Source organism: Zerene cesonia, chromosome 17 (assembly GCF_012273895.1).
Source record: "Zerene cesonia ecotype Mississippi chromosome 17, Zerene_cesonia_1.1, whole genome shotgun sequence".
NCBI classification, from domain to species: Eukaryota; Metazoa; Arthropoda; class Insecta; order Lepidoptera; family Pieridae; genus Zerene; species Zerene cesonia.
In genome coordinates this window covers 7,842,149-7,867,921 of record NC_052118.1, presented here as the reverse complement: position 1 = coordinate 7,867,921, position 25,773 = coordinate 7,842,149, and the positions used below count along the sequence as shown (strand labels likewise).

General features: G+C 30.8%; 1 protein-coding gene across 1 annotated transcript; it reads left to right on the top strand.

The window, feature by feature from the left end:
- The first annotated feature begins 613 nt into the window (after positions 1 to 613).
- On the top strand, positions 614 to 20,839 carry LOC119833493. The gene is made up of 7 exons (XM_038357515.1): positions 614 to 752; positions 3,890 to 3,988; positions 8,786 to 8,873; positions 13,840 to 13,925; positions 14,259 to 14,366; positions 19,602 to 19,661; positions 20,102 to 20,839. The coding sequence occupies exons 2-7, from the start codon at positions 3,890 to 3,892 to the stop codon at positions 20,186 to 20,188; spliced, it is 528 nt and encodes a 175-aa protein (XP_038213443.1). The 5' UTR covers positions 614 to 752; the 3' UTR covers positions 20,189 to 20,839.
- The last annotated feature ends 4,934 nt before the right edge of the window (positions 20,840 to 25,773 follow it).

The following is a 25,773-nucleotide window of genomic DNA, read 5'->3' as shown; positions in this document are numbered from 1 at the left end:
GAAAGATACGTTTGCAATCTTCATAATGTAGTTACATTTCTTGTACACCTAAAATGTGTAAAAAAAAATAAGAAAAAAAAAGTAAAAAATAAATCATGATGAGGATATTAAAATACTTTTGGTTATCACTTTAATAATCCCTATTATACTTGAACATTAAGTGAAGTCCCGTGTCCCCTAGTGGGGTATGGGGCAGATGATGTACATCTGTTTCACTGATCGATTTTCTTTACGGACAAGTAGGTGATCAACCTTCTGTGTCCTGCCAGACCGAGACATTTTTTTTTTGTGCGTCCCCACCGGGAATTGAATCCAGGACCCCTCGGTTCTACGCTCACGCGTTAACCACTGTACCAAGGAGGCGGTCAATACTTGAACATGATATATGTAAAAAGTTTCTACATAAAATATATTTAATATGACTACTTGACCTAAAAGCGTGTTAATAAAATCGGTTTCTACTAGACCAATTTTATTACTCAAGTGTAGAAGCGTTACAGTATGCAAATACCGTAACGATATTATAGTGGGTGATAGAGCTATGCAAACTTTCCATAGAAGCTTAGCAACTCAGCTTTCATACTTAGTAGTTTCAGAATTCACCCTTCGGACTTCAGTATACGAGGCACCGTCATAAGGAGAGCGCGTCACTCCGCGATCCGTTGGCGTATATTTACGATATCAAAACATAGTACGTGATAAATTATTAGTATGCAATCTGTTTTGAAGATTCTTGTGTCATCAAAGCAAAGGTAATTTAAGTTATAATATGCAATGTTATCTGCTTATTGTTATTTTTTTTTTGTTTTGAAAACATCCGATTTTTCAATGGAAAAGCGGTATAATACAAAATAATTTTTCTAAAGCAATAGTTGATAGGGGATAGATGAAGTACTTACATATTTTGTGTTTAAGTAAACTAAGTTTGAGCGTGGAATGCAATATTTTTAATTAGTTTATTGTATAGGGAAGTAGCATTCGCATCAGAAAATTCAAATCTTAATCATTCAGTTTATGTTTTTTTTATTATTAATCCATTCATCTAATCAAGTAAATGGAGTTACGTAGAAGTAATAATAAATATAAAAACAATAATGAGAATATAAAGAAAATTATAGAGATCACTAATTAGTAACGACGAAGAGATAATTAATTAATTACAATTAATAGAGGGAACATTTAATAACATAGATTGCTGTCCAAACGATTTGAAGGTTAAATTCTTGGTGTCAAATACAAAAACTTTTTTAATAATCTGATTTGGCTGTATTTATGGGGTAAAGATTTAACTTTGCCAATTAAGAGATTTATTAATAAAGTTTTAGAGTGGGTATGTACTATGATTTCCTTACCTTTTTAAATTATTGAAAATATTTTACCGAGGCGTGGAATTGGTAGCCAATAGTTAAATGGAGATTGAGTCGATAAAGTGGTATTTTGGAATATTTTAATAAAATTTAACATTACTGTATCGTAAACATTTTTTTAAATATGTTTCTATTGATTGCTATTAAATTATTTACATGGTGAAGTTTAATTGATCTTAGACTGGGCTAATCGAAACTCTTGTCATTTCGGGCAAGACAAGAACAACGCAATGTGTAATGTTGCAATATACAAAAAAAAAAAATGCTTAATGCTATAATATTTACGGGCGTTACGATTTCACATATATAAGTGTAATTTGACATACCAAATTATACAATATTATATAAGATGCAGTAAAAAGAAGAGAATAAAAAATGTATTATTTAATTATTAAACAAAATTCTTATTTAGAACCATATCCTTAAAAAAATATTCTAGCTTTTATACCTACTGCGAGTCACAGCTTCTCGACGTTGTAATATTACTTACTTTTTATTAGAAAACGTGAGATGAAAGATGATTCTTGTGATTTTATTCTTTCCGCGGTTCAAGATTTTGTAATAGAAAGAGATCAATTTCCTTTGAGAGAAATTATTTACTCTATTATTATTAAATCAGTGAATTTTAGATGAGAATCTTGATCAAATATTTATTCATCAAGTCTTTCGCTAGAAGCGCTTTTCGAATTACCGAACTAATTAATTAGAATGTACAAAAACGTTTGTCGTTACTTTTAGCAAATCTAATTCATATGGTAGATGAGTTTGTGTCCTTGTAACAAAAAATTAATTAAACACAATTGAATGAACATTTCCACGTCTAAAAGTACACACATATACTAGTACTATGAAAGTATATTAGCTTTTCTGTAGGTATCGTAAAAAATGCATAGGATGAAGAGAAACAAGTTTTAAATCTTCTCAATTCAATTGTTCTTTTGAAAAATATCGCAACACATTATCATTCATTTTTATAATAAAATATTTATTATCTAAAAATTTTATTTACCTTTTAGGGTTATACCATAGTACGCTTCTATTGTCGTCGGTTGCAGCGTATAAGTTGAGTCTAATCAGATAATTTAAATCTGCACGAAATTTTGACATAATAATAAACTCATAATAAGTTATTTACAATATAATTATTGAAAATATTATAATATAATATATATTACAATATAATTATTAAAAATATATATAAAAAAAATATTACAATCGGCACAGTTCTATTTTTTTCTATTTTTATTTTATATTAATAATTAGGTATCAATTTGACTTATCTGGATATATGATTCAGTCCAATTTTAAGTCTGTAAAAAAATTCAGAGTTCATCATGAAAAATCACATGATAAGATTATATTTTGAATTATTTTTACAATTTCTGTGGCTTAATATTGATGTAAGGTGTATTATAATAAGATGTATTAAAAAAATCTAAACTTATATATAGTCAATATATTTTAAAATCTACATAATTTTTACATAATACTCGTATGTTATTGAGAACCAAGAGATTAAACATTTAGTATCTGCAACATAGCATTTTATACGAGTATGTAGTCATAACAGTAATGTCGCCAGGATATAGAAATTTAGCTGCGAGTTTGCCACCTTATAAAAAATTAAGGGCTTCATACAATAGTGGGTACCGCACAATAACACTAAAACGAAATTAAACGTCAAGGCAACGGCATCAAAGGCATCAAAATTCATTGTATATTTGCGTTTGTTCGCGGTGTCATCCACGCGGGTTGTTTAATAAACGGTAGGGATCGTTGGGTTAAATTTCCATTGTCACGAAATAAGAAATATTAAGGCCCGAGGATTTGCATGGAATTTTCTCATAATTTTATGAATTTAGTTTATGAAATACAAATAGGGGTATTTTGTTTCGTATAAATAGGAGAGGATTCTTTGCTAATATTAAATATATAGGGATACACTTACTTGTTGTTCGTAAGATTTTAGGAGAAATTATTAAACAGGTTTTGTATTTTGAGCAATTTATTTTTGAGCGTGGAATTAAGTGTAGGCTGTCTGTTAGTGTGATATGAATATTTAAAATTGTCTATATTTCAGAGATGAAATCATGTTCTAAAAAAAAATAAGAAAACGCAGTGACACATTAGTTAGAGCTGGTTATTAATTTTTTGGAAACCACGATTAGGTAACAGGTAAGAAATATTGCGACGCAACTAAGAATAGGATCGATTTCACGTCATTTTGTGACGTAATAGATGTTAAATAGTCACATCGCACTAATTGTGAAAGGTTGCTTGTTATAATGTTTATCCGTCAATCACTCTGAAACTACTTGGTATACAGACAGGGTGTAAGCTGACTTGGGTGATAGGGCACTTTTTATTCTGATTAAAAGCTCCCTTAGGTTAAAAGGAATCTTGATATCCGAGCGGAACCGGGACGAGCGTCTAGTAATTAGTAATCCATGTGAAGAAACAACGCTTGTATTTGAATTTGAAATAAGAGGCAGATTAAAATAGCACGTTTTTATTATTTTCAGATGAAAGCGTGGACAGCGCACGAGCAAGACACATCGTTGTCATGCTGTCGCACATTGCATGTGAAACACGCTGCGTATGCGAGCGCTTTGTATACTTTGGTGAGTAAATAACTTTTACTAAATAGTACTCTTAAAAGAGTCAAGAAATTAAGTTAAATTTACAAAGACTTGTATGACTAATTAATAGGACCTGGTTTTCGGTTTTGATACAAAGCTATCAGTCTTATATAAAAAAAACTTCTATCAGTAAATACCAGTAGTTTGACACTTTTAATCAATGAATACGAATTATCAGCTGTTGGTATATATATAGATAAAGCAACAAAGAGCAAAAAAAGCAATCAAGTGAACGAGGCGAATTGTAGTTTAATAAAAATCACTTTATAAAGAACTCAATAGTGTGTTCACTATACATTTCTATGTATCATAATTTAATTTATTCTGAAAGCCATTGCGTTAAAGTTGTTTCAGAATACACTTTACCATTTAAGTTTTAAAAGTCTAATAAAAATAGTTTAAAATGTCTGTTCTATCGGTATTAATTTATCATAACATATTCCCCAATATCATAAATCGCTTAGAGGCTTGGGGCGACGGAAAGTTTCGCTAAAGTCTTTACTTTATCAAATATTTTGCTCTCAGACTTGGCGTCCATTACATTTTATACGGAAGAATATAGTGAGTTATATTCAGTATAGGTTCATATTTTATAGCATTTTTTATCAAAGTTACAATCTTAATAAGAACTGAGTTCTGTGAAAAGTATTAGACTGCTTATAGAAGTATTGTTAAGAATGAAACTATATTAGAGGTGGGGTAGGATATTATGTCACATTAAAAAAAGGAACACAATCAAAATAAAATTACTATATTAATAACATAATTATTTAGTAAACTTATTAACAAATAACCTTTGTTGAAAATATTTTAATGGATCAATAAGCATCAATTCAAAAAAACCCGGTAAAATTTAATAATGGAGTGGTTAAGGCTTGGATTTATTATTTTTTTTATTACAGGTCAAGATAGAAAAATACATAGTACTCATACATTGAAGATCAAGTTATTCAACGAATATTTCAAAATATACGATTTCTTATTTATTCCAACATTTCTAGAACTTTTAGAATTATGTGCATTAGGAAAATACCGCAAGAGGTTTTAACATCCATTATGTTCATTCATAAACAAAAACAAAGTAATTGAATAAAACTTTTGGTATTTTGGGAACCAAACTTTGCATAATGCCAAGAAGAATTGAGGTCAAAATAAAAACAAAAGTTTCGTACACGAGATTTATGCTATAGGGTTGGCGGATAACACGAGGTGAATCTAACGAGTAAACTTAGATGAACAAACGTAGATAAGTTTTAAATAGGAAATACGTTTTAGATATGGTAAATAACAATATGAACCTGGTTCGGTAGCAATTATACGTAATTAACTTATACCAAACGATTTATTTTTTATGTTTATTTATTTAATATTATACTGGCTATTTACACAGTTACAGAAAAAAAAACCTTATGTTAAATTTGAATGTGGAATATGTCATTCTTATGATATGAATATTATTCATCCTCTTTCGACATGTGTGTTAATAATTTTTGTGATATTATAATTGAGTGGGGTTCTAAAGAGAAGTGAATTGTTGTAATAGACTACGAGAAATGTGATTGAAAAATGAATGATTTGGAATCCTCCCTCCGCTAAGTATTGGTCGAATATATAATGCGTACCGAGCTTTTCATAGATACAAGGAAATCTCCCTTGTTTGTAACATAAATAAATTTGACCGTCTTCGCAGTATTCGTACGAAAAAAAACCATCAAAGCACCTAAGCAAATAATTCTAAGAAATCCTGTTCGAAAGCAAAAAATTTATCTCGGGACAGGAATACAGCACCTAGAATCATATACATATAATTATCCTATATAGTGGTGATTTAGGACATGTGACTTATAATTCACCTACTGGTTATTATTTAAAGTTGATAAATAACAAAGTTACAGTAAACAGAATGGTCAAATAAGATATACTGAATTGGTACACTGGTGTACTGACGAAAATGTTTTAACAAACTGTATGACCGGTTATAAACTAATTTGGTCACATAATATAACGTGGAAATTATTGTCTGTAGTGATGGCTTTTTTTGATGGGGTATTAGCTATCAAGGCATAATTCACTCATAATTGATTAGATTTCACACTCGATAGACATATTCTTGTGAAGGTGGTTAAGCCGCTTAATCAGATCGCATTACCAAGAATCAGTCAGCAAGACTGCAGCAGCACCGGGTCGTAAAGCCTGTTTCACCTAAAAGTTCTTTTTCTATGCCATAGTAGTTTGTTTGCCCGATGACAAGCGGTCACAGCGAATGCACTGCTCGCTTTTAAGTGGAAGGGGTTCAGAAAATTATTAACTGGTATGGAAGGGTGAGGAAAAGGAAACGAGCCTCCGGCGACCTCGTCGTACGAAACACAGTACCATGCTACTATTTCACGCCAGTTTTCTGTGGGGGTGTGGTTTTTCCCTGGTGTGAGCACATTAAACAAATGGTTAGAAACCAGTGTCTCGCACTTCTTCAAAACTAAAAGCCGTCAGTTAGTCCCAATCTAAATATGTATAATTATGTCTCAGATAGTATCACCTAAACACCATTATTATAAGGATTTCCAAAATAAATAGTACCTGATGTTACATAGCCATTAGCCTTCTTCAATAAATGGGCCATCTAACACAAAATGAATTTTTCACATCGGACCAGCTATCCCTGACAATAGCGCGTTCAACCAAAAAAAAAAAACAAACAAACTCTTTAGCTTTAAAGTATTAGAATATTTAAACGCCAGAATCTTAATATATAAATTTATATAAATCCGAGAGCACAGGATAAGCTGATACGAAATTATTTTTGTAATTTGTTCTCGATTGGAAAATGTTTTGTGAATTGGATCTGAACGTTAGAAAATTAACAAATCGCTTTTTGAAGTTGTAATATAAATTTTAATTTTAAATAATCGAAGTTCATATGATTTGTTGTTAACTTTTAAAATAAAGCGTAGTATTTATAAAATTGGCTGCGAGTATATTTGGTGATTATTTACGTAATAATAAAATCCCTACTAATCCCTACTAATATTATAAATGCGAAAGTAACTCTGTCTGTCTGTCTGTCTGTTACGCTTTCACGCCTAAACCACTGAACGGATTTTGATAAAATTTGGTATGAAGATACAACTGAACTTGGGAAAGGACATAGGATACTTTTTATCGCGAAAAAAGGGTAGAAAGGGTTGAAAGAGGGGATGAAAGTTTGTATGAAAGTTCGTTATTGTCAAACCGATTTTGATGAAACTTGGTATCAAGATGGAGCTAAACGTGGGAAATAACAAACCATACTTTTTAATGGGAAGAAAATACTCCTTACCATGTCGCGCGATATAAAGGAATTATACGCGGGCGAAGCCGCGGGCGAAAAGCTAGTGATCAAATAAATTTCGAAATACGTACATATTCGAGTCGATTGGGATTTCTGAGAACTTATATATAACAGCTGTTTTAAAAATAAAACTTTTATTCCTACAAGTTTACTTTTGCTAAGATTTTGTAAAATAGCAAATAAGTATAAGTAATAATTATGTATTAGACTATAGTCCTAGTCCATAGCAAAATTAGTAAAAGAGCAAAAATTGAGGTGATCCGATCGTCTTTTTATTTATTTTGTGGCAAACGCAGAATCTACGCTCCTAGAAAGCTATTTAAAAACAGCTGAAGGCTTAAAAGGCTTTTGAAGCTATCGCCTCGATTGTAGGATTTATTGAACGGATTTCAACGAAGCCATACACTTTTTGTCATTGTTCCTGGAGATATGCCGCTGCGACATAAAAAAGAGCCACTTTGACAACTTGCTGAGAGAGTTCCCGATTTTTGAACTAACAGATAATCTTAACAGGACATCAACAAGAAGCTGTTAATTCGGCATGAACCCACATAATATACTATAACTTCGTTTAAGTTTAAAACTGTCATAATCTATAGAATGAGGGTGAATATCTATGTATATATTTTAAGGACAAATGTGATGTCATTTAATTTTTATAGATTGTGTATTATATAGTTAGTTTATAATAAGATATTGCTTAGTAAAAAACTTCTTTATAAGTATGTTCCATTCTTATATTGAGTTGCGCTTATGAAGCAATATCTTATCATACAAGCTTTTCACCCGCGGGTTCACCTGAGTAGTTAAAGAAGATTCCCATGAGAATGATATTATATATAATATTTCTCTCTAGCCTCTAAAACTACCTAATACTTATTTTACAACAAATCAGCTAGGGCCGACACATACAACAAGCATAACCTTCTCTTTAAAATTCCCCATACAACACATAAAAACAGAAACAAACATTATTATAAACTTTTATAGTCTCATAGTATTAAGTACAATATATCGAATATGCGTAAGTACTTTATATCCATAATTAAATTATAAACGTTGCATAAATAAATAATCAGCAAATTGAGTTACGTTCAAATTAATAATATTTTGAGGGACACTCAAGAGTTATTCATTGGAAATTGAGTTTTGTATCGAATTAATTAATTTGTCTAGCTTAGCGTATTTAAATAAGGGCGAAGGTTGAACTCGTAATTAAGATCGGGATTATTTTAATCACTTGTGAATAATTAAACTATTATTTACCTACTACGATAAAATTGTTTAACGAATAAATTATCATTTCATATTTGAAGATTATGGAATATATAAATAAAACTTGGTATTCGAATCGTTTATTATATGAGATAATTGAATTACATTGCTCAATGTAATAAAATTTATGATAAAAGGTGGAAATGTAATAAAAAATATTGCGATTTTTGTTACAGAATATATCTATATTGGTGGTGCTTCTGTACAGCTGGAGAATAGGAGTAAATGCGAAGAGGTATAAAGAATTGGATGATGTTTATTATGGTAAGTTGTTTATTATTATTTATTCTTTATGAAACATATACAACAAATCTAATCATTTATAATAAATTTGTAACGAAGAATGTAATTTAGTGTAATATAAAAAGCATATGTTGAGATTTTCTAACATTTCACTCATGGCGTTGTGTAGTAGGAAGTTAAAAAGAAAATACACGATTATACGGAATTTTAGGAGAACAATACAGAGTTCTTTTCACCTCGAAGACAATGCTTGTTAGGTGTGAAATAAAGGAAGTAAATTTGCATGGCGAATGGTTGCACAGTGACTTGAAGTTACCAGGACTGCTGTTGTTTTATATTATTGACACAATTACAATGTTCGGAGTCATTCTTCGTTTCGCGTAACCTGTTTTCTATTCAAAACAATAACAAGCTTATTCAGTTTGATGACAGAAAAAACAAAATTTCAGTTACATAAAGTTTGCAACCAAGACGCGCTCACCAGTACACACCCAATTACTTACAGTCATGTTTACTAAATCATCACACATAAAGCGGCGAAATAAAACTGGGCTAGTATTAACCCTGCTTGATCCACATCAAGAGCGAGTGCGTCAAGTTATTTATATCCGCGGCTTAAGTAATTATTTCCCTCGAGAGCTGCAGATCGATGTTCCACAATTGTCCATGAGTTATTGTGCCAATGAATAATGTTTCCGGATATTTTTAATTAGAGCAGTGGAGTAGTTTGCTGCAGTTGTTGCTGCTTTTATTTCGCTATATTTCTTTTCTGTACTAATAAGATAAGCTTAAGAGTTTGTTGCTTGAGCGTGCTAATCTCAGGATTAATTGGTCCGATTTGAAAAGTTGTTTTTAGTTCTGTGTTAGATAGTCCATTTATAGGCGAAGTGTATAATATCATGTTCGTATGTGGTAGAAACCGCGTGAAACAGCTAGTTACAATATAGTTTAATCGATGAAATGTCGAATGTGTTAGTAGGTTGGATTGTAATCTTGGATAAGATTGATATGTTGCATTCATTGTTAAAAAATTTACTGTTGCTATACATGATACCTACCGTATTACATGCACTTGTCTAGACTTCACTGCGACTTAATAAATAGATTTGATCACGTAAACAAAGAAAAATAGTATATAATATAATCTATGCATTACTAGACGACTTTGTATGATATGCTAATTCTAGCTTCCCACCCGTAGAATCGCCCGCGCAGTAAAATGTTTACGTTCTCGAGTTTTTCTTCCTATAGTTTTCGTTCCCGTGGGATTTCTGGGATATAAAATAACCTATGTCCTTTTTCGGGTCTCAAGCTATCACTGTTCCTAATTTTATCGGCGCAAGCAACCAAAAATAAATTGAAAGTAGATGTGGAAAAGATGATTCTTCTCAGCTAATAACTGAAAATTAACTCAAACTTTTAACTTCATAAACGTTACAATGTAATGTGATAAATTTTATATCGCGGCTTGTTTTATATCGCAGATGGTTGGTTACATTAGCCGAAAGTTATTCCGCGAACATATTATTTTGTTCTCTGTAATTATACTCAATCAAAGTTAGATTACATTGGCTTATAACTTTTCTAATCATAATTTTCTGCCGCAAACTTTTCGGTTGAAAACGCTGTCTATGTTTTTATCTTTGAAAATGTCACACTCATTTTTATGCCTGCTCGGAGATTTCATTTGTTTCAAAGATAATGTGAGCATCTCTGTTAATTTTCATTTCGATACGATGGTAGGTCCATGAACTAATTTAAGATTAATGTTTGTTGTTCTTATATTTATATTTATGACATTCTATCTTAAAAATTGTTTAAGTTCTTGAGTCGCAGTCTAGAGGTATTATTTTTAAATTAAATTTAAATTTAAACATTTATTTAATATACTATAACTTTATATCATAATTGAGATTCAGGAGTTATTAAAATAACGAATGAGATGAAAAAAATGGGTGATAAAAATAAATTAAATCGTGATTTCGGGATGAAAATGTTAATTTTAAAGCATATAATTTGCGCGAGATTGGCAATCAGTAAGTCTCGAAAGTTGAAAATTATTTTTCGCATCACTGGTTGTTCATAGAACAAAGATAATTAGAAATAATGTTTTGTTTAAAAAGAAACATATAAAATAGTAATTTATTTGTACTTTACTTTTATATACTGTTTGTCAATTAGCTATTAGTTAAAACAAAAATAGTCTTATGTATGAAAGAATAAAGATAACATAAGTTTTTCATCATGATCTACCTAAAAAAAAAAAACAAATTTCCTTTAAGTCTACTAAAAAACATTCACAAACAGCTGTACCAACGTAATACGTTATCACTTTCCTAAACATTTGTTCGTTGTAAGTTGTAACTACAGCATTTTCTCTCCCACTAACAACCACTTTCCATTGTTTACATTACACGAAATATTGTTGTATTATTCAAGTCTCCCGTCGGAATCTCTTTTGAATTTCAAGTAAGGTTACCAAATTAATGTAAATTGTACACGAGCTGGGACCCATAGTATTTGTAGGTTTATTGCAGGATTATATAGGATCTCTATTGTCGGCTTTGTTGAAATTGATCGCCGAACGGGACGACTCGCGACCGCAAATGCCTCGGTAGTGACAATAAATCGAGAATGATATTTTATTTCTTTAAAAATTGTACTATCATTATTTATTTGAATCCGCTTAAAATAAAATTTTGATTGATTTGTGCTTTACACAATAGAAAAAACTAAAGAAGTCAATGAGAACAGGAAGAAGGAGTTTATTATACAGGGAGTTGCTTATGGAGAAGCATAGAGACATTTCAACAAAAGATGTATAAAACATAGAACAATTAATTATTGTAATTATTTTTTATTATAGGCTTATAAATAATTATTACCAGCTTAATAAATTTTCATAGTACAAACTTTCATCTCCTATTTTACCCCCTTGGGGGTGGAATTTCCCAAAATCATTTCTTAGCGGACGCTTGCATGACGTAGCATCTATCTGCATGTCAAATATCAGCGCGATCCGTCCAGTGGTTTTGGCTGTGTTTTGATAGATCACTAATTCAGTCAGTCAATCAGTCACCATTGAAGTTATATCTAATATATAAAATTCTCGTGTCACAGTTTTCGTTGCCATACTCCTCCGAAACGGCTTGACCGATTCCTCTGAAATTTGGTAAGCATATTGGGTAGGTCTGAGAATCGGCTAACATCTATTTTTCATACCCCTAAACGATAAGAGTAAGGCAGAACAGCGTTTGCCGGGTGCAGCTAGTTATATATATAAAGATTCAAGACTTACCTGATCATCGGCTAGATTCAATGAAAGTTCAAAGATTAAAAATGTTTATAATTACATTTACGTAAGTTACATTAAAGGTTTGTCGCGAAAATTAAATTCATCTCTTTGTAGAACCTACATAATTTTGGTTAGCAATCGATCTAACAATCGACCTAAGATTCAGCCCTTTGATGATGCTTATTTTCAGAGAGCTAAGTAAATCTTGCTCAACTAACAATGTAAAGTACTTGAAAGTTTGAAGAGATTTAGCTTCATATGAGCGGTTTTTACAAGTTAGATGAATATCAAAGGGTTTTTTGATGCTAAAATCTTAAGACTAGGCTCAAGGCTGAGTGGGTTATTCTGTTTAAATTACACATACAATAAAATGCGTGGGATATATAAATGAAACAATTCGCTTCGTAAATGGTGTCACTTTATTCGGGCCCAAGACATTCGTCGCATAAATTAGATCCAAGCGGTTGTAAATATTGTACTTTCTGAGCGGCTTTTTCGGATTTACACAAGGCAATTGAATTGAAAACGGGAATTAGGTAATGTGAAACTGGCTGATATATATAGCATTTAAGTGCTTTTTATTTTAACCGCCTTCAAAGAAAGGAGGAGGCTATCAATTCGACTGTATTTTTTGTTTGTTACCTCATAATTTTTTACTGGATAAACTGAATTTTATGATTCTTTTTTATATCATAGCTGGTACCATATGGGAGGTATATATGGTCCAATTTCGATTTAGTCTAGTTATGACAACCAACCTTCAATTTCTTGGAGAATATTATTTATATAAGATCTTGTTTTTAATCGACTTACGGTAACTTTATTTTAGGATGTATTTGGAACAATCTATACACGAACGTTTTACTGCGCGGAAGAGTTTCAGAATTTTTGGCTTAGTCAAAGTCGACTGGAGAGGCGATTTGAATTTTTAATCCCGCCTTCCCGCCTTATGGTCCAATTATTTCTATTGTTAAACTACTAAAGAATATATTTGCAAAGATATTTTGATGAAAACCTATGTATTGATTATTCGAGTATTATCTCGAAATCAATTCCGACATGAATCAGATTTCTGAAATAACGAAATTCTAAATCTTAAAAAAAATTCCCTTCACTTTATTCCTACGCAGTTGATTTTTAGAACCATAACTTATTTATGTTTGTTGTATAAGTTTTATACAGTGGCAATAGACAATTATTGATTACTTCATTTGTCCTCTAATACACCGTGTATTTTCGTACGTTAATCACGATAACTTCACCCTGGGTTATTTACTCTGTGGCGAACCGCGGGTGGTCGTTTGGTTAGTTTCAGCCCCACATCCATCTAGACATCTGTTTACTCTTGGAGAGGCTTGTGTTGTTATACTATATGCAGACACAGTTTATAAACAATTTAAAATTTTCAACTTAACTACGCAGTCACTTTGATAATAAATAATGTCTTATACGATTTTTGTTCTTAGATAAGTAATTTTATATAAACATCATCTTTAATGTTATACTGCGAAGAAGCAATTAAGATATAAGAAAATGTATGCATTCAATGCAAAATTTGATACATAAGAAGTCGGCATTTCAACATGCTGAAACAAAAGTTGCAAACAGCTTCTGTTAAAGAAGTAATGTTTACGTTTTATCTCGATTATTTCTGACACTTACATACACTGATATATATTTTCTTTGTTTCAGGTGTACAGATAGCATACTTCGCTATAATAGGAACGCAAATGTTCATGATTGTACTGAGCATATTTCTGTTTTATGGTATTTACAAAGTAAGTTACGGTGCTAACAAATTTTACTAAGATAATGCGTTACGTTTTATATTTTCCTATTACTATTTGCTAATACTGCAAACGTCCGTTTAAAGTGTGTTAAAAGCGAAGGGGTTAGTTACAAACAAACATACAGGTGAAATCAATAAAAGCGTGTTAAAAATGTATAAGTTAGAACAAGCAAATACTTTAAAGTCTGTAAAACTATAGTTTTAATTTTAAAAGTAAGAGAAACGAGTAACGTATATTTTGTTATTGCAGTTTTTATTCTACGATTTGAATATAAAATGTTTATGATTATTATTCCTTAGTACTTATACAATATATTTGCAGGAAAACGTTGCATTCTTGGTCCCTTGGGTGGTGGGATGCATGACGTTTATGGCGTTAGAAGCGATGGCCATGGTATATTCAAATATTTTAAGAGATCACGTCAATAAAGTAAGTAAACTAGCATGATTGTTTTCTAATTGCTACGATATATTTTGATATAAAATGTGTTCATACATTCAGTTTTGGATACCATACCTAAAGGGTAAAAAGGTTACCCTTTTATTGTTTTCAAGCCAGCAGAAAATTTCGTTAATCTCTTCTTCAGGACTAAAAGTTGCACAATTATGTTTTTTTAAGGCATGGTGGACCTATCTAACTTTAAAAAAATGTTGGTGTACTATAATCTGACAAAGTTAAAACTGTCCAACCCACCAGCGGAGCTGAAGTTACCGATAAAATTACCTTAAACAGGCTGAGCAAACTGAGATGATACTCAGTACGATTGCAACGCCCTTGGCCGGTTTACCGATTAATAAGAATGAATATAGTTCTATATTAAATGAACGTATTCGTGACCGTTTTGCACAGACCAATTATTATCTTATATTTTGAGCATACGTACAAGATATTAATATTTGTATATTCAAGTTAAATCAATTTCAAGGAAATACTGTCATCAAAGTATTAAACAAAGTTTTCTTTAAAGTCCCAAGCGCTGACGAGAGGCAAAAATAAACTTAAATATTCTGTGGTTTTGGTAAAAGTTTTGTACTGGAAAATAAAAAACAGTACAACCTTATTATAAGGTTAGCCCTTATTCTTAAAGGTCGATCAATATAAAGGATGTGGTGGAATTTTAAGTATCGTGATGCCATGAACCAAAAATTTTTATGAGCCGATATTACGGCGATAGCGTTCTTCAGAGATACGCTAGACCTAATAGTGAAAAAGATAATTTACATTACATGTTACAGCTGTTATACATAAGTCTATTTCTTAGAAAACTCTAAGCGTGATAATCTATTAATGTTAATTAATATGCAACTGTAACAATGGTTTGACCGTGAGCAGCGTGACACATGTATCGCAATGACCTTCACGCGTATGAGTAAATTTATTATTAAAAACACAGACATAATTTCTTAAGTCATTGTGTTGAAACTTCGAAGGTCCTACGGTACATAATTGTCGTAATTATTTCCTTCGCCAAGGCTAGTTTCTTGGCATCTTGACCTATATGTGATTGAAGATTTATTTTATTGTTACTAGGTGTAATCTATTCCAACATTGAGCCTAGTTATTTCTTTTGTGTCTAAGATAAATAATGGCTATTATCCTGTGTTTTACTGAGATTAATGTATGATAACGTTTCTAAAAGCCTTCTCTCTTAAGAAACATTTTGGTTCCATCCTATTTAATGTTTATTATCCTTTCCTATTTCGTGTGAATGTTTATGTGCGACATATGACATAGCAGCGATTTACTGGCTATTAATAAACATGTTTTATTAAGTTACTAGTATTGGTGGGAAGTCTCCACCCATTTTGGAATACTAAAATGGTTGAGAATTTTATAAAAACATGCATTAGGTTTTTATTGTTTAATATTATAAGTGTCTATAAGAGCAATCACGTGCCAGACTGACGTAATGGGCACAAGTTCATGATCACGTTTATAGGTCAGACTCCATTCGCCATAAAGGTTATAAGGGGATGATTATAACGAGAGCGGCCGCTCCACTCCACTGAGCAATGCGATGTTTATGTCTCCAACTTGTTTATACAACACTCAGGGACATAGCTATCGCCGTATCAGCCGTATCAATGATACTAGTCATAACGTATGTGCCATAAAAAAGTGCCCACCTTTCCTTTCCAAAAACTTAGATTAAATATAAATCAATGTTTACTTTCATTCTCATTATGTACTAGTTTACAGTTAGTATTTTCTTGTGTTTGGTTTTACGCGGGTATTATACATTTAGAAATTAAAAACTTTTCAACGGATTTTAAACGCGATTTATTCACTATATTATTAGCGTGACCACGTGACCACGCTCGCTGTAAAGTGTTCGAAACGTCGGGTTAATAATATAATGAATAAATCGCGTTTAAAATCCGTTGAAAAGTTTTGAGTTTACAGTTAAAAAGTCGACAAGCTTGATAGAGCGATACTTTAGGGATTACAAACTTTCTTATTAGTTTCGTTGCCGATACGGTTTTTGTGGAGACATAAAAAAATGCTACAAGCGCGCTACGCCATTTGTAACCTAAAATTGCAATAGTGATACGAAATATGAGGTGGATGTTTGATTTGGTCATTCAATTATTAATCGATAATTAATATGCATCTTGTGTAATAATACAGTATATTAAGCATATAAACGATGATTTCCACAACATTTTTTGTAATTTCTTTTGGTATTATAACGCCCAGTTCATTGATATGAGAAACGCAACTCTTATTAACATTTCAATAGACTATACATACGTTTTTAGCTTACTAAGCGTGATATAACGTCGGATGAATAAAATCCTTTACGTCTTTAATCTTTCTTTCAACTTTGTGTAAGCTCCAGGGACTGAGTACGTGTAAACCATAACACATATTTCGGCAACCAGAATTTCAAAGCTATTCACCACGACTATAATGTCTGTGTTTATTAGCTTTACCACACGATCTGTATGTAGAACGAGTATGTTTATGTTATGTAGACTTTGCCACATTTTAGGATAACTAGAGAACATAATAAAATTATACAGTTTGTGTAATGTTTTTCCTGTTGTTTAGAAATTTTTAATTCGGTTCGCTAATTCATTACTTTGTTCATATTTATGTAAGGAAGAAACCTTTTATGTATAATATGTTGCATATAGCTTACCATATTTTGGATGTGCTTTAACTTATCGTGACCACTGGACGTAGAATTTCATTATTTATATTTCAGAATAGACAGAAAATGTTGCTGTGCTAATGCTATAAATGAAGTTAAATCAGCCTGATTAAACTCACGTATAATATTCATAAAACTGCAATAAATACAATTTCAACGTTCTATTGTAACTAAGCCATACAGCATAACGATATATGTAAGCTAAATATAATGTGAAAATCCTCGTAACCCATATCCATAGATATAATGGCTCATTAGGCTTGACCAGTATGATTCAGCAAAGGACTGAAATATAGCCTACTTAATCAGTCTCATATAACACGCCATTTCGATATCTGCAGCATCATTAACACCCAGTAATATATCACTAGATCTACTAGCTAGGATTACTGTGTAATATGCTAATTTACGATGTGTCTAGGCTACTTTATGTTCATAATATTTGAAATTTAATTTATAGACTTATAATATTAATTGATTTCTTTATATTTTTTGTAAAGTATATGCATTTTAAAATTTGTGAAGTGGCTGGAAATCCAGATGTCGGAAGGGTATCATTGAAAATCAGTGTTGAGGTGTTCTGCCTCAAATATACTGAGTGGCATCCTTTTTTGGCGCATGCAACCACACGTAATTTAGATTAATTTATCTATTTTTGTTTTCATTCCCTGATTATGTTTTTTTTTTACATTGATTTTTTTTTTCTTTTAATTTTTTCTATTTTTATGTATGTATGTGTGTTTGTGTGTGTTAAAATAAATTGATCTTTCTTTCTTTCTTTAAAATGAATGAACATGAAATTTTATATAATATATTTACAATCATCTATGTGTTAAATATGATACCTGAGCGGTTAGTGGTTAAGTTTTACATAATATCCTAGTGTTTGACTTACTATAGTCTTAATTATATGTTTAATCCCTTCTAGAAATTACTAATTACTTTTTTTATTAACGTGGAGAATGTATTTGCGCATTTCCACGACCTTCAAGGGAAGGGTCCGAAGTTGTTATGTCGAACGCCCACTGAAATATTTTGCTACCGTCTAAACACCAATCTGATCCGTCAAGTGTCAGTGAAGGTTTTGTATAGTTCAGAATTCATCCCCAATCACGCTAGCGGAATCCCTTCACCGAAACAAGCGTAGCCTAAATCGGAAAGTGGGTTGCATCGGGGGGCGGCATAAGCAAAACACGTCTCTCTCTGCCAGTCAGTTAAAGAGTTGATGTGATTTGCCTATAGTATTGCCTAGCTTGCCTGGTTTTATTTAATATCCAGTTTTTGGAGTGTGAATACTGGTTGACGAAATTAATAGCCTGTTCTGGAAACTCTACAGGTAATCGAATTTCATGTCCTGTTCCATGATGTAACTAATCTTATCTTTAAAACACAAAACCCACCTTAGCTAAGCATTTCAATACCATAAAGTATATAATAAACCATATTTTAAAATGATATTAGACAATATATTACACGCATATACTACAAAGAGCCATTATGTGTTTGTTTCATATTATGACCACAATAATTAAGTTCCATTAGTTGATAAGCGCTGGCTGTACGCTGTGAATAAAACATCACGCAAGCGTAGGTGTGGTTCACGAATTAAATGAGTTTAATGTTATGTAAATTATTTATTATTTATATTTTATTTCTTTTAAACTTTACAAATAACCTAACCTCTGATAAATACATATTGCAATCAAAAGTACCCTCTCCCCCAATTTTTTAAATTTTAAATACACCTCATATTGCTAAATCTGTCTTAGCAGTTTGCAGCAGTAGGCAGGGCGTGCCATAGAAATTGCATAGTCTCATAAGTAACACTCATATAGTATGTCTACTACATAAGCATGAAAAATATCACTTTCCTTATCATTAGATTAGATTCTAATATCTAACAACTTAATCGTGGTTCATCCGATGTCCTATAATATGACTATACTTTTAAATCAACATACTCAGAGTATTCCGGCTTTTTAAATATTGTAACAGTAACATGAGAAGGTTCTATGAGCAATTGACTGAATTTCTTTGACTGGTTTACGTAATGGAAGAAAAATGTTATAGCGAGATATCCTGGATACAATTACCGAATGTTGGCGTAAAGCAGTCTTGATGAATAAAGTATTTATTTTGTTTGCAAAATACAATTCTTCAAAGAATTTGGAATTGTTTTCTTTTAGAATATCATTCAATTTGAAAATATTTATACTTGCGCTTGTTTTTAATGTTTAATGATAAGACAAATAAATTCAATGTATGACAATTGAAAGGTCATTTTTTTCTAATATTGCATTCATAGTTTTGTAATTAAAACTAGAATTGCGATAATATTTCATTTATCAAAATTAACGAAACATAAGTAACAGGATAAAGATTTCAAAATAGGAAAAAAGCTGGAACAATTCCTCATTGTGTATTTTATATATTTAGCTCTAGGCGTTCCATTAGGGCACGATAATAAATTATTTTATCAATGAAAGTGTAATTATAAAATATTGTTTCAGCAATTCGACGCTATGTGTAAAGCAGAAATATCGTTTTTGATACCGAGGATATTGTTGAATGTAAGTATTAAGGCGGTGGATGCTATTTTCTTTTCATTCATTTATTTATTTTTTCAAACAGTAGGGAAGCGCTTCATCAAGATAACGTTAACTGGTAAGCGAACATGTGGTCTTCGATGAAGGGCTGTTACCAAAAATATAAATAATTATAAAATGTAATTTGTTTTGCAAATCTTGTTGATATCACTTAGAGTGATATCTGATGTCACTAGATAATAATGTCTGATGATCACTAGACTTTAGGTCTAGTTAAAATTAAATGTTATTATATTGCCCATTGCTTACATGATGTATAGTGGGGTATTATAGTATACTTAATTTAACGATTTATATATTAGTACTCAATTTGATAATTCCTATGTACCCTCGGATTAAACATAGTATGTTATGGTATCAGTGATGATTTGGTACTGAGATTAATTCTTCATATTTCTTTCCAGTGTCTTTGCATATGGTGTGTATTACGACTTTACCACTTACTAAGGGCGGGCGTGACTTGGAAGGGCGCGGCTCCCATCGAGCTGTGACTATTGCCTCCCAAAACCTCTGAGGACTCTGCCCCTTGCGAGTCTAGCCTGTTGCTAGGTAATGTGGAAAGCGATACAGATGCTAGTATGCACTCGCTTTGATATGTTATTATTATGTGTAGGACAGGAGTGTCGTAAATTGTGATACTTTGAAATATAGTGTTTAATTTTTTCAAGGCTCATGGTGGTAAGAACTGTGTTGGGGGATATGGAAAGTGGTTTAGTTGACGGATTAACTTTTGTTGTGATTATTTTGGTGAACGTTTATTTTATACATTATCTGTACTTTCAAGGTGATAAAAACTATACATTAAATTTTAAGTGTACTAATTTACAACAATTTTAGTATTTTAAAAAAACTTATTTATATTAATTTATTAAAAATACAACTGATATACATTGAATTATAGATACTGGCTTTCTTTCAAATGTTTATACATAATTGTAATTTTTCTTGTATATTCGATGATTTATTCCAGTATAACTAATTCTGTATTTATAAACCTATACGTTCATAAATTTATATAAATGATAGATACAAATATCTTAGAAATAGACCCTGTTAATTGGTGTTTAAACTAATCAGAGTTGTGTTAAATTGTTCGAGACGTCAAATAAGAACTAACTTATTTAAAAAGGTTCCGGTTACAACAAATACAACTAAAAACTTTTTAAAGCTATGCATATGTTTCCATTCGTAAAAAAAAAACATTTATTAGTGCTGTTTAAATGTAAAATAAACTACATATTAGGACGGATTATATTTATCATATAGATAAGTTAAAGGATTTTATTTTTGTACGTTTCTTATATTTTACGTAACTATATTAAAATTTATCGGAGATCTTAAAAAATATAAGTAAATATTTAAAAGAATAAAATATGTCAAAAAAAACAAATTGTCAAATATAGTTATATTAAAATTTATCGAAGATCTTAAAAAATATAAGTAAACATTTAAAAGAATAAAATATGTCAAAAAAAAACAAATTGTTTTTCTTTATTTTGTTATCGCAATAATGCCAAATAAAAAAACGGTTTACGTCAGTTTTATTAGAGATACATATAGTTTGTACATACAACAGAGTATAAATGTAAATATATGATTAATGGCCATTGCTTTAAATTCTGCAATTGTTATTACATTCTAAACATGTAAATAAACTGTGCTTAAATGTATAAAGTTGATTCCTCAAAAGCTGGCATATTAGTACGTGAAATAAATTATTGAATGTTGTTACTGTGTTGTTTTATTTTAGTTCAAACAGATTTTTCTTGAATTATCTACTTTATGGAGACTGGAAAAAGTCAATAAACTTTTATTTTAGATAACAAAAAACATGTAGTTTTTGGACAGTCACTTGACCCTTTTTGACAGATGCAATGCAACGTTAGAATAAAGCTTATTTCCATTTGTCCCTACTGACGCTGATCATATATCATCGGGTGACCGGTTCAGCTAATCCACTATGCCTTCTATGTAATAAAAAATAATAATAAAAAAATATGTAATAAAAAGTATCATTAGTTAGTTTGTACCGAATTGAAAGCTGGTAAAATTGTTCAAAGCACTATCATAAATGAAATCTTTAGTCCTCATTAATACGATATCTGCGAAAAGTTACTCGGGGTCGAAGGTAGACGGTAAGTTTTATTATAAAATAAGCTCAGACAAAGTTGTATATTAGATTATTATATACAATATCTAAGTACTTTTGTTCCCGATACAATATATTACATTGTATGTAATGACTTGTAAAAAGGGCTGTTATTGTCATTTTATAGTGTTTGAAACATTTTTTGCCTTCATTTAATATTTTGGTCTAATTTGATTGGAATTTAATAATTAATTAAATTTTAATCACTTTATAAAACAGTTAAATGAAAAATAATGATATACACTCTAATTTCGAGCAACTAATTTTCAGTCAATAAATGTTAAAAACATCAGCGAATATTTGAGAAACGAAATTTATTCATGAGTGGTTATTAAAAGGATTACTTTGAATTCCATGTACTTAACAAAATATTTTATACATAAATATGAGCCTTGTCGTGCGAATGTGTTCGAATCAAAACATTTACGTTCTTAGAAATCTTTGAGCTTTGATTCAATTCAGTAATTTTCATGTAACAATAGCGTGATAATTTAAAATAATCATAATTTAAGAATTTGCTACGGTAGCATTTTCTTTAATACTTTTTATTGCAAAAACATAATATCCCACCCTTAAATTTAATATAAAAAAAAACATTCTTGATTTGAGATTAAGTTAATTATTTGATTTATCTCAATATTTGCTTACTACAAATACACCAAATCTAAATCAAAATTTGAGCAAAAGGATTTTTCTTTACATATGTTTGGCTCATTACACAATTATTATGCGTATCAGCTTTTCATATCTATGGATACAAAAGCGATGCGCCTATATGGAACACGATAAGAAAACAAAAAAAATATATAAAACAGAATTTCTTCGTAATTCGATACACGGTACGCCCACGTATCTATACGGTAATTCTGATAAATATTTGGTGCCACGTAAGGATAAAGAAAACGTGGGAATCGAAACCAGTGCCTTCACGTCGCGCCTCATTACTGCCACTTAGCTTTTAACTTCGACACTAAAAGGTTTTTCATATACTATTGTATGTATGTTGGAGACAAATAAATCTTAGTGACTCATTAAATATAAAAGCGCAAAGACAGAAGTGGAATACATTTAACGATTTTCTTAAAAACTTCTTATTTGTATTTACTTGTAAACTAACGCAATTCTTTTTGTATTTGATACATTGTTGTCATTTGGTGTCATACTTTCCGCTTACGTCTTGATTGTGATTGTTTTAACAATATATTTCTTAATTTTAATATGTAATGTATGTATGTACGTAATATAATACAATATAATACAATATAATACAATTTTAATACAGTCAATACAATATTTTGTGATGGCTTTCGTTATAATAAATTTCAACAGGCATTCGAAATCAGGTATACGTGTGAATGCATCTCATCCATTATATTAAATCATTTCATGTTTTGAAATCTTAATCTCTATTTTATGCGTATTTAGGACAGATATCAGAAAAACTTAATGTTCATTACATTTATCGCAACCACGATAATGAAGAAAAGTGGCTTCTCAATTTTTATAAGATGACTATTTGACTACTGTGATCTATTTCGAATGGATTTTTTTAATTTATTTACCAAGGCAATCTTATAACAGTATGCGGTAGCAAAAGTACATGTCGGATGATACAAAAATTATCAATATTTGTATGGTTTCAACGTTCATGTATATAAATAAAATATAGTTTAAAAGCAGGATATACTATTTCAGGTTATTTCTCACTAAATAACTGAATTGAATACACGCATTATCCCTAATAGCTGTCGTTCCCGGTGTCTTTTATTCCGCTTGACTTCTCAAAGAGGATGTAACAGTAATCTTGCGAAATACACGCATGACGGATAAAAACGTGTAGAATTGGCGTAATATATATCAGAGAAATAAGCTCTCAAAGCCAGGACGAGGGCCGACGGCTATTAAACGTTCGGATGTCCTTCGTCATTGATACCAATTTGACTGTAAATCCGTTTCGCAGCCCTCACGACTCGATGACTCCCCTCGATATCACTCGAAGGTTGATTGTAAATCTTATTGCCGGGACAGATTCGAACCACGTGGATTTTCCTTTCTCTGTTCATATTTATTGCCCCTATTGGTAAGTACCACTTGTTTTTCGAGGAAAATACGTTTAACTATATATAAAAGATATATAAATGAATCTTATATTAAATTTACATCATAAATAATCACTTTTTGTTTTGTTCGTGAGCTTTTTTTTCTTATTCGATAAGATACTCACATTTCTGTATGCAAGTATAGTTATTGTATATATTAATTTCACAGGTGTTTTGTAAGAATGTTCTTTCAAACAATTTTTATACTGATAAAGGAAATGTTTATATGTTTATGAAATAATGTTTATCTGTGACATTTATCGACACGAACGTATTTTCTAAATGACGGAACAGATTAATGGCACCTCCCACGATAAATGCTGTGATGTTTTTATAAAGCTTACAATTTATTATCAATTTAATTAACAATTCAATGGTTTCTAAACAGGACTCATGTGGCTTGTTTATTAACTAGGTTGAAGCTACATGGTTACAGATTATAAACTATTCACTTATTAAGTTCTATTCAATTTCACAGTTGTGATTAAACGAACTTCGCAGTAAGCAAGCTTTGTCAATATCAGAATAAATATTCAACAATAATTCTCAACTTAAGTAGAATATCTAACTTAGAATTCTAGTCGAATACTTAAGCCTCGAGGTAAAATAATGAGGAATTATTTTCTCTGGATTAAATTTATCTAATTCGATGATCAATTGAAGATAATTGAGATAAATTTATATACTAAAAAAAGTATTAAAAAAAACGTTATTTTCTCAACGTATATATCATAATTATTCCTTACAGAAGCTTTTTTTGAGTTTTTTTGTACCTACAAGGGTTTGAAACACTTATTATTTACTATTCCTTGATTCGAACTGACAAACAACCAACTGATAAGTACAATTGTAGTTGAATATTTAATGAAATAGTTGCTATTACGATAAGTATCGCGATATTTATGGATATACGATAGACACACACACGTATGATATATAATATGTTAGAAAAACGGTGAAATTCTAACCAAATAATATTAAATATCATGAACATACGAATTGGTTATCATATTTTTTTTTATGTCATAGTCGGCAATGGAGCTGGTGGTTCGCCTGATGGTAAGCGCTACCACCGCCCATGGACATTTGGAGAGGTGTAAGGTCGAATGCAGACACATTATATAAATATATATCTATCTAATATAAATATATACCTATAGTCAATAAATTTCTATAGATATAAGGACGTGAAACAGACGCTCCTATATCTCATTTGAAATTAACGTGTTTGTAATTTGTAAATTGTCTAATGCAAAATTGAAATACCTAACCTCAACTATATCATGACAATGTTTCGCGTTTAGCGCGCTTATTAAATTTGATTTGATGTCGGCATTTCATGTACTATTGCACGTGTATCTGTGTTACCAAATAATAAACTAAATATGTCCGTATGTTGAAAAATTACGAAAAATAACATGCACATTACATTGGTATTCATAGCCTTCAACTTTAGTTAAATATCAGAAGACATGTGAAAGTGAATACACATACTGTTAGAAATTTCATCGTAAACATTGTTTAATTAATTAATTATCCTTGTCTGTCATTGTGTGGCTTTGCTATTGGAATTACTTTTTGTTTGCGTCTCATTTCTCATACAAACCCAAAATGTATGTAATAGCTGTATCTTATTCCGGTATCTTCAAGATTATGATAGGAAAAATAATGTAGTAATAAAACCTTTTGTAACATATAGACGTTACAGATTAACTAATTAGATACTTTAAATTTACTTAAGTACATGATTGCAAAGGAAATGTTCATCATTTATATCTAAAGAACAGGTTTTAGGTGCTGAGTTTTAGCGACACACATCATTAATGAA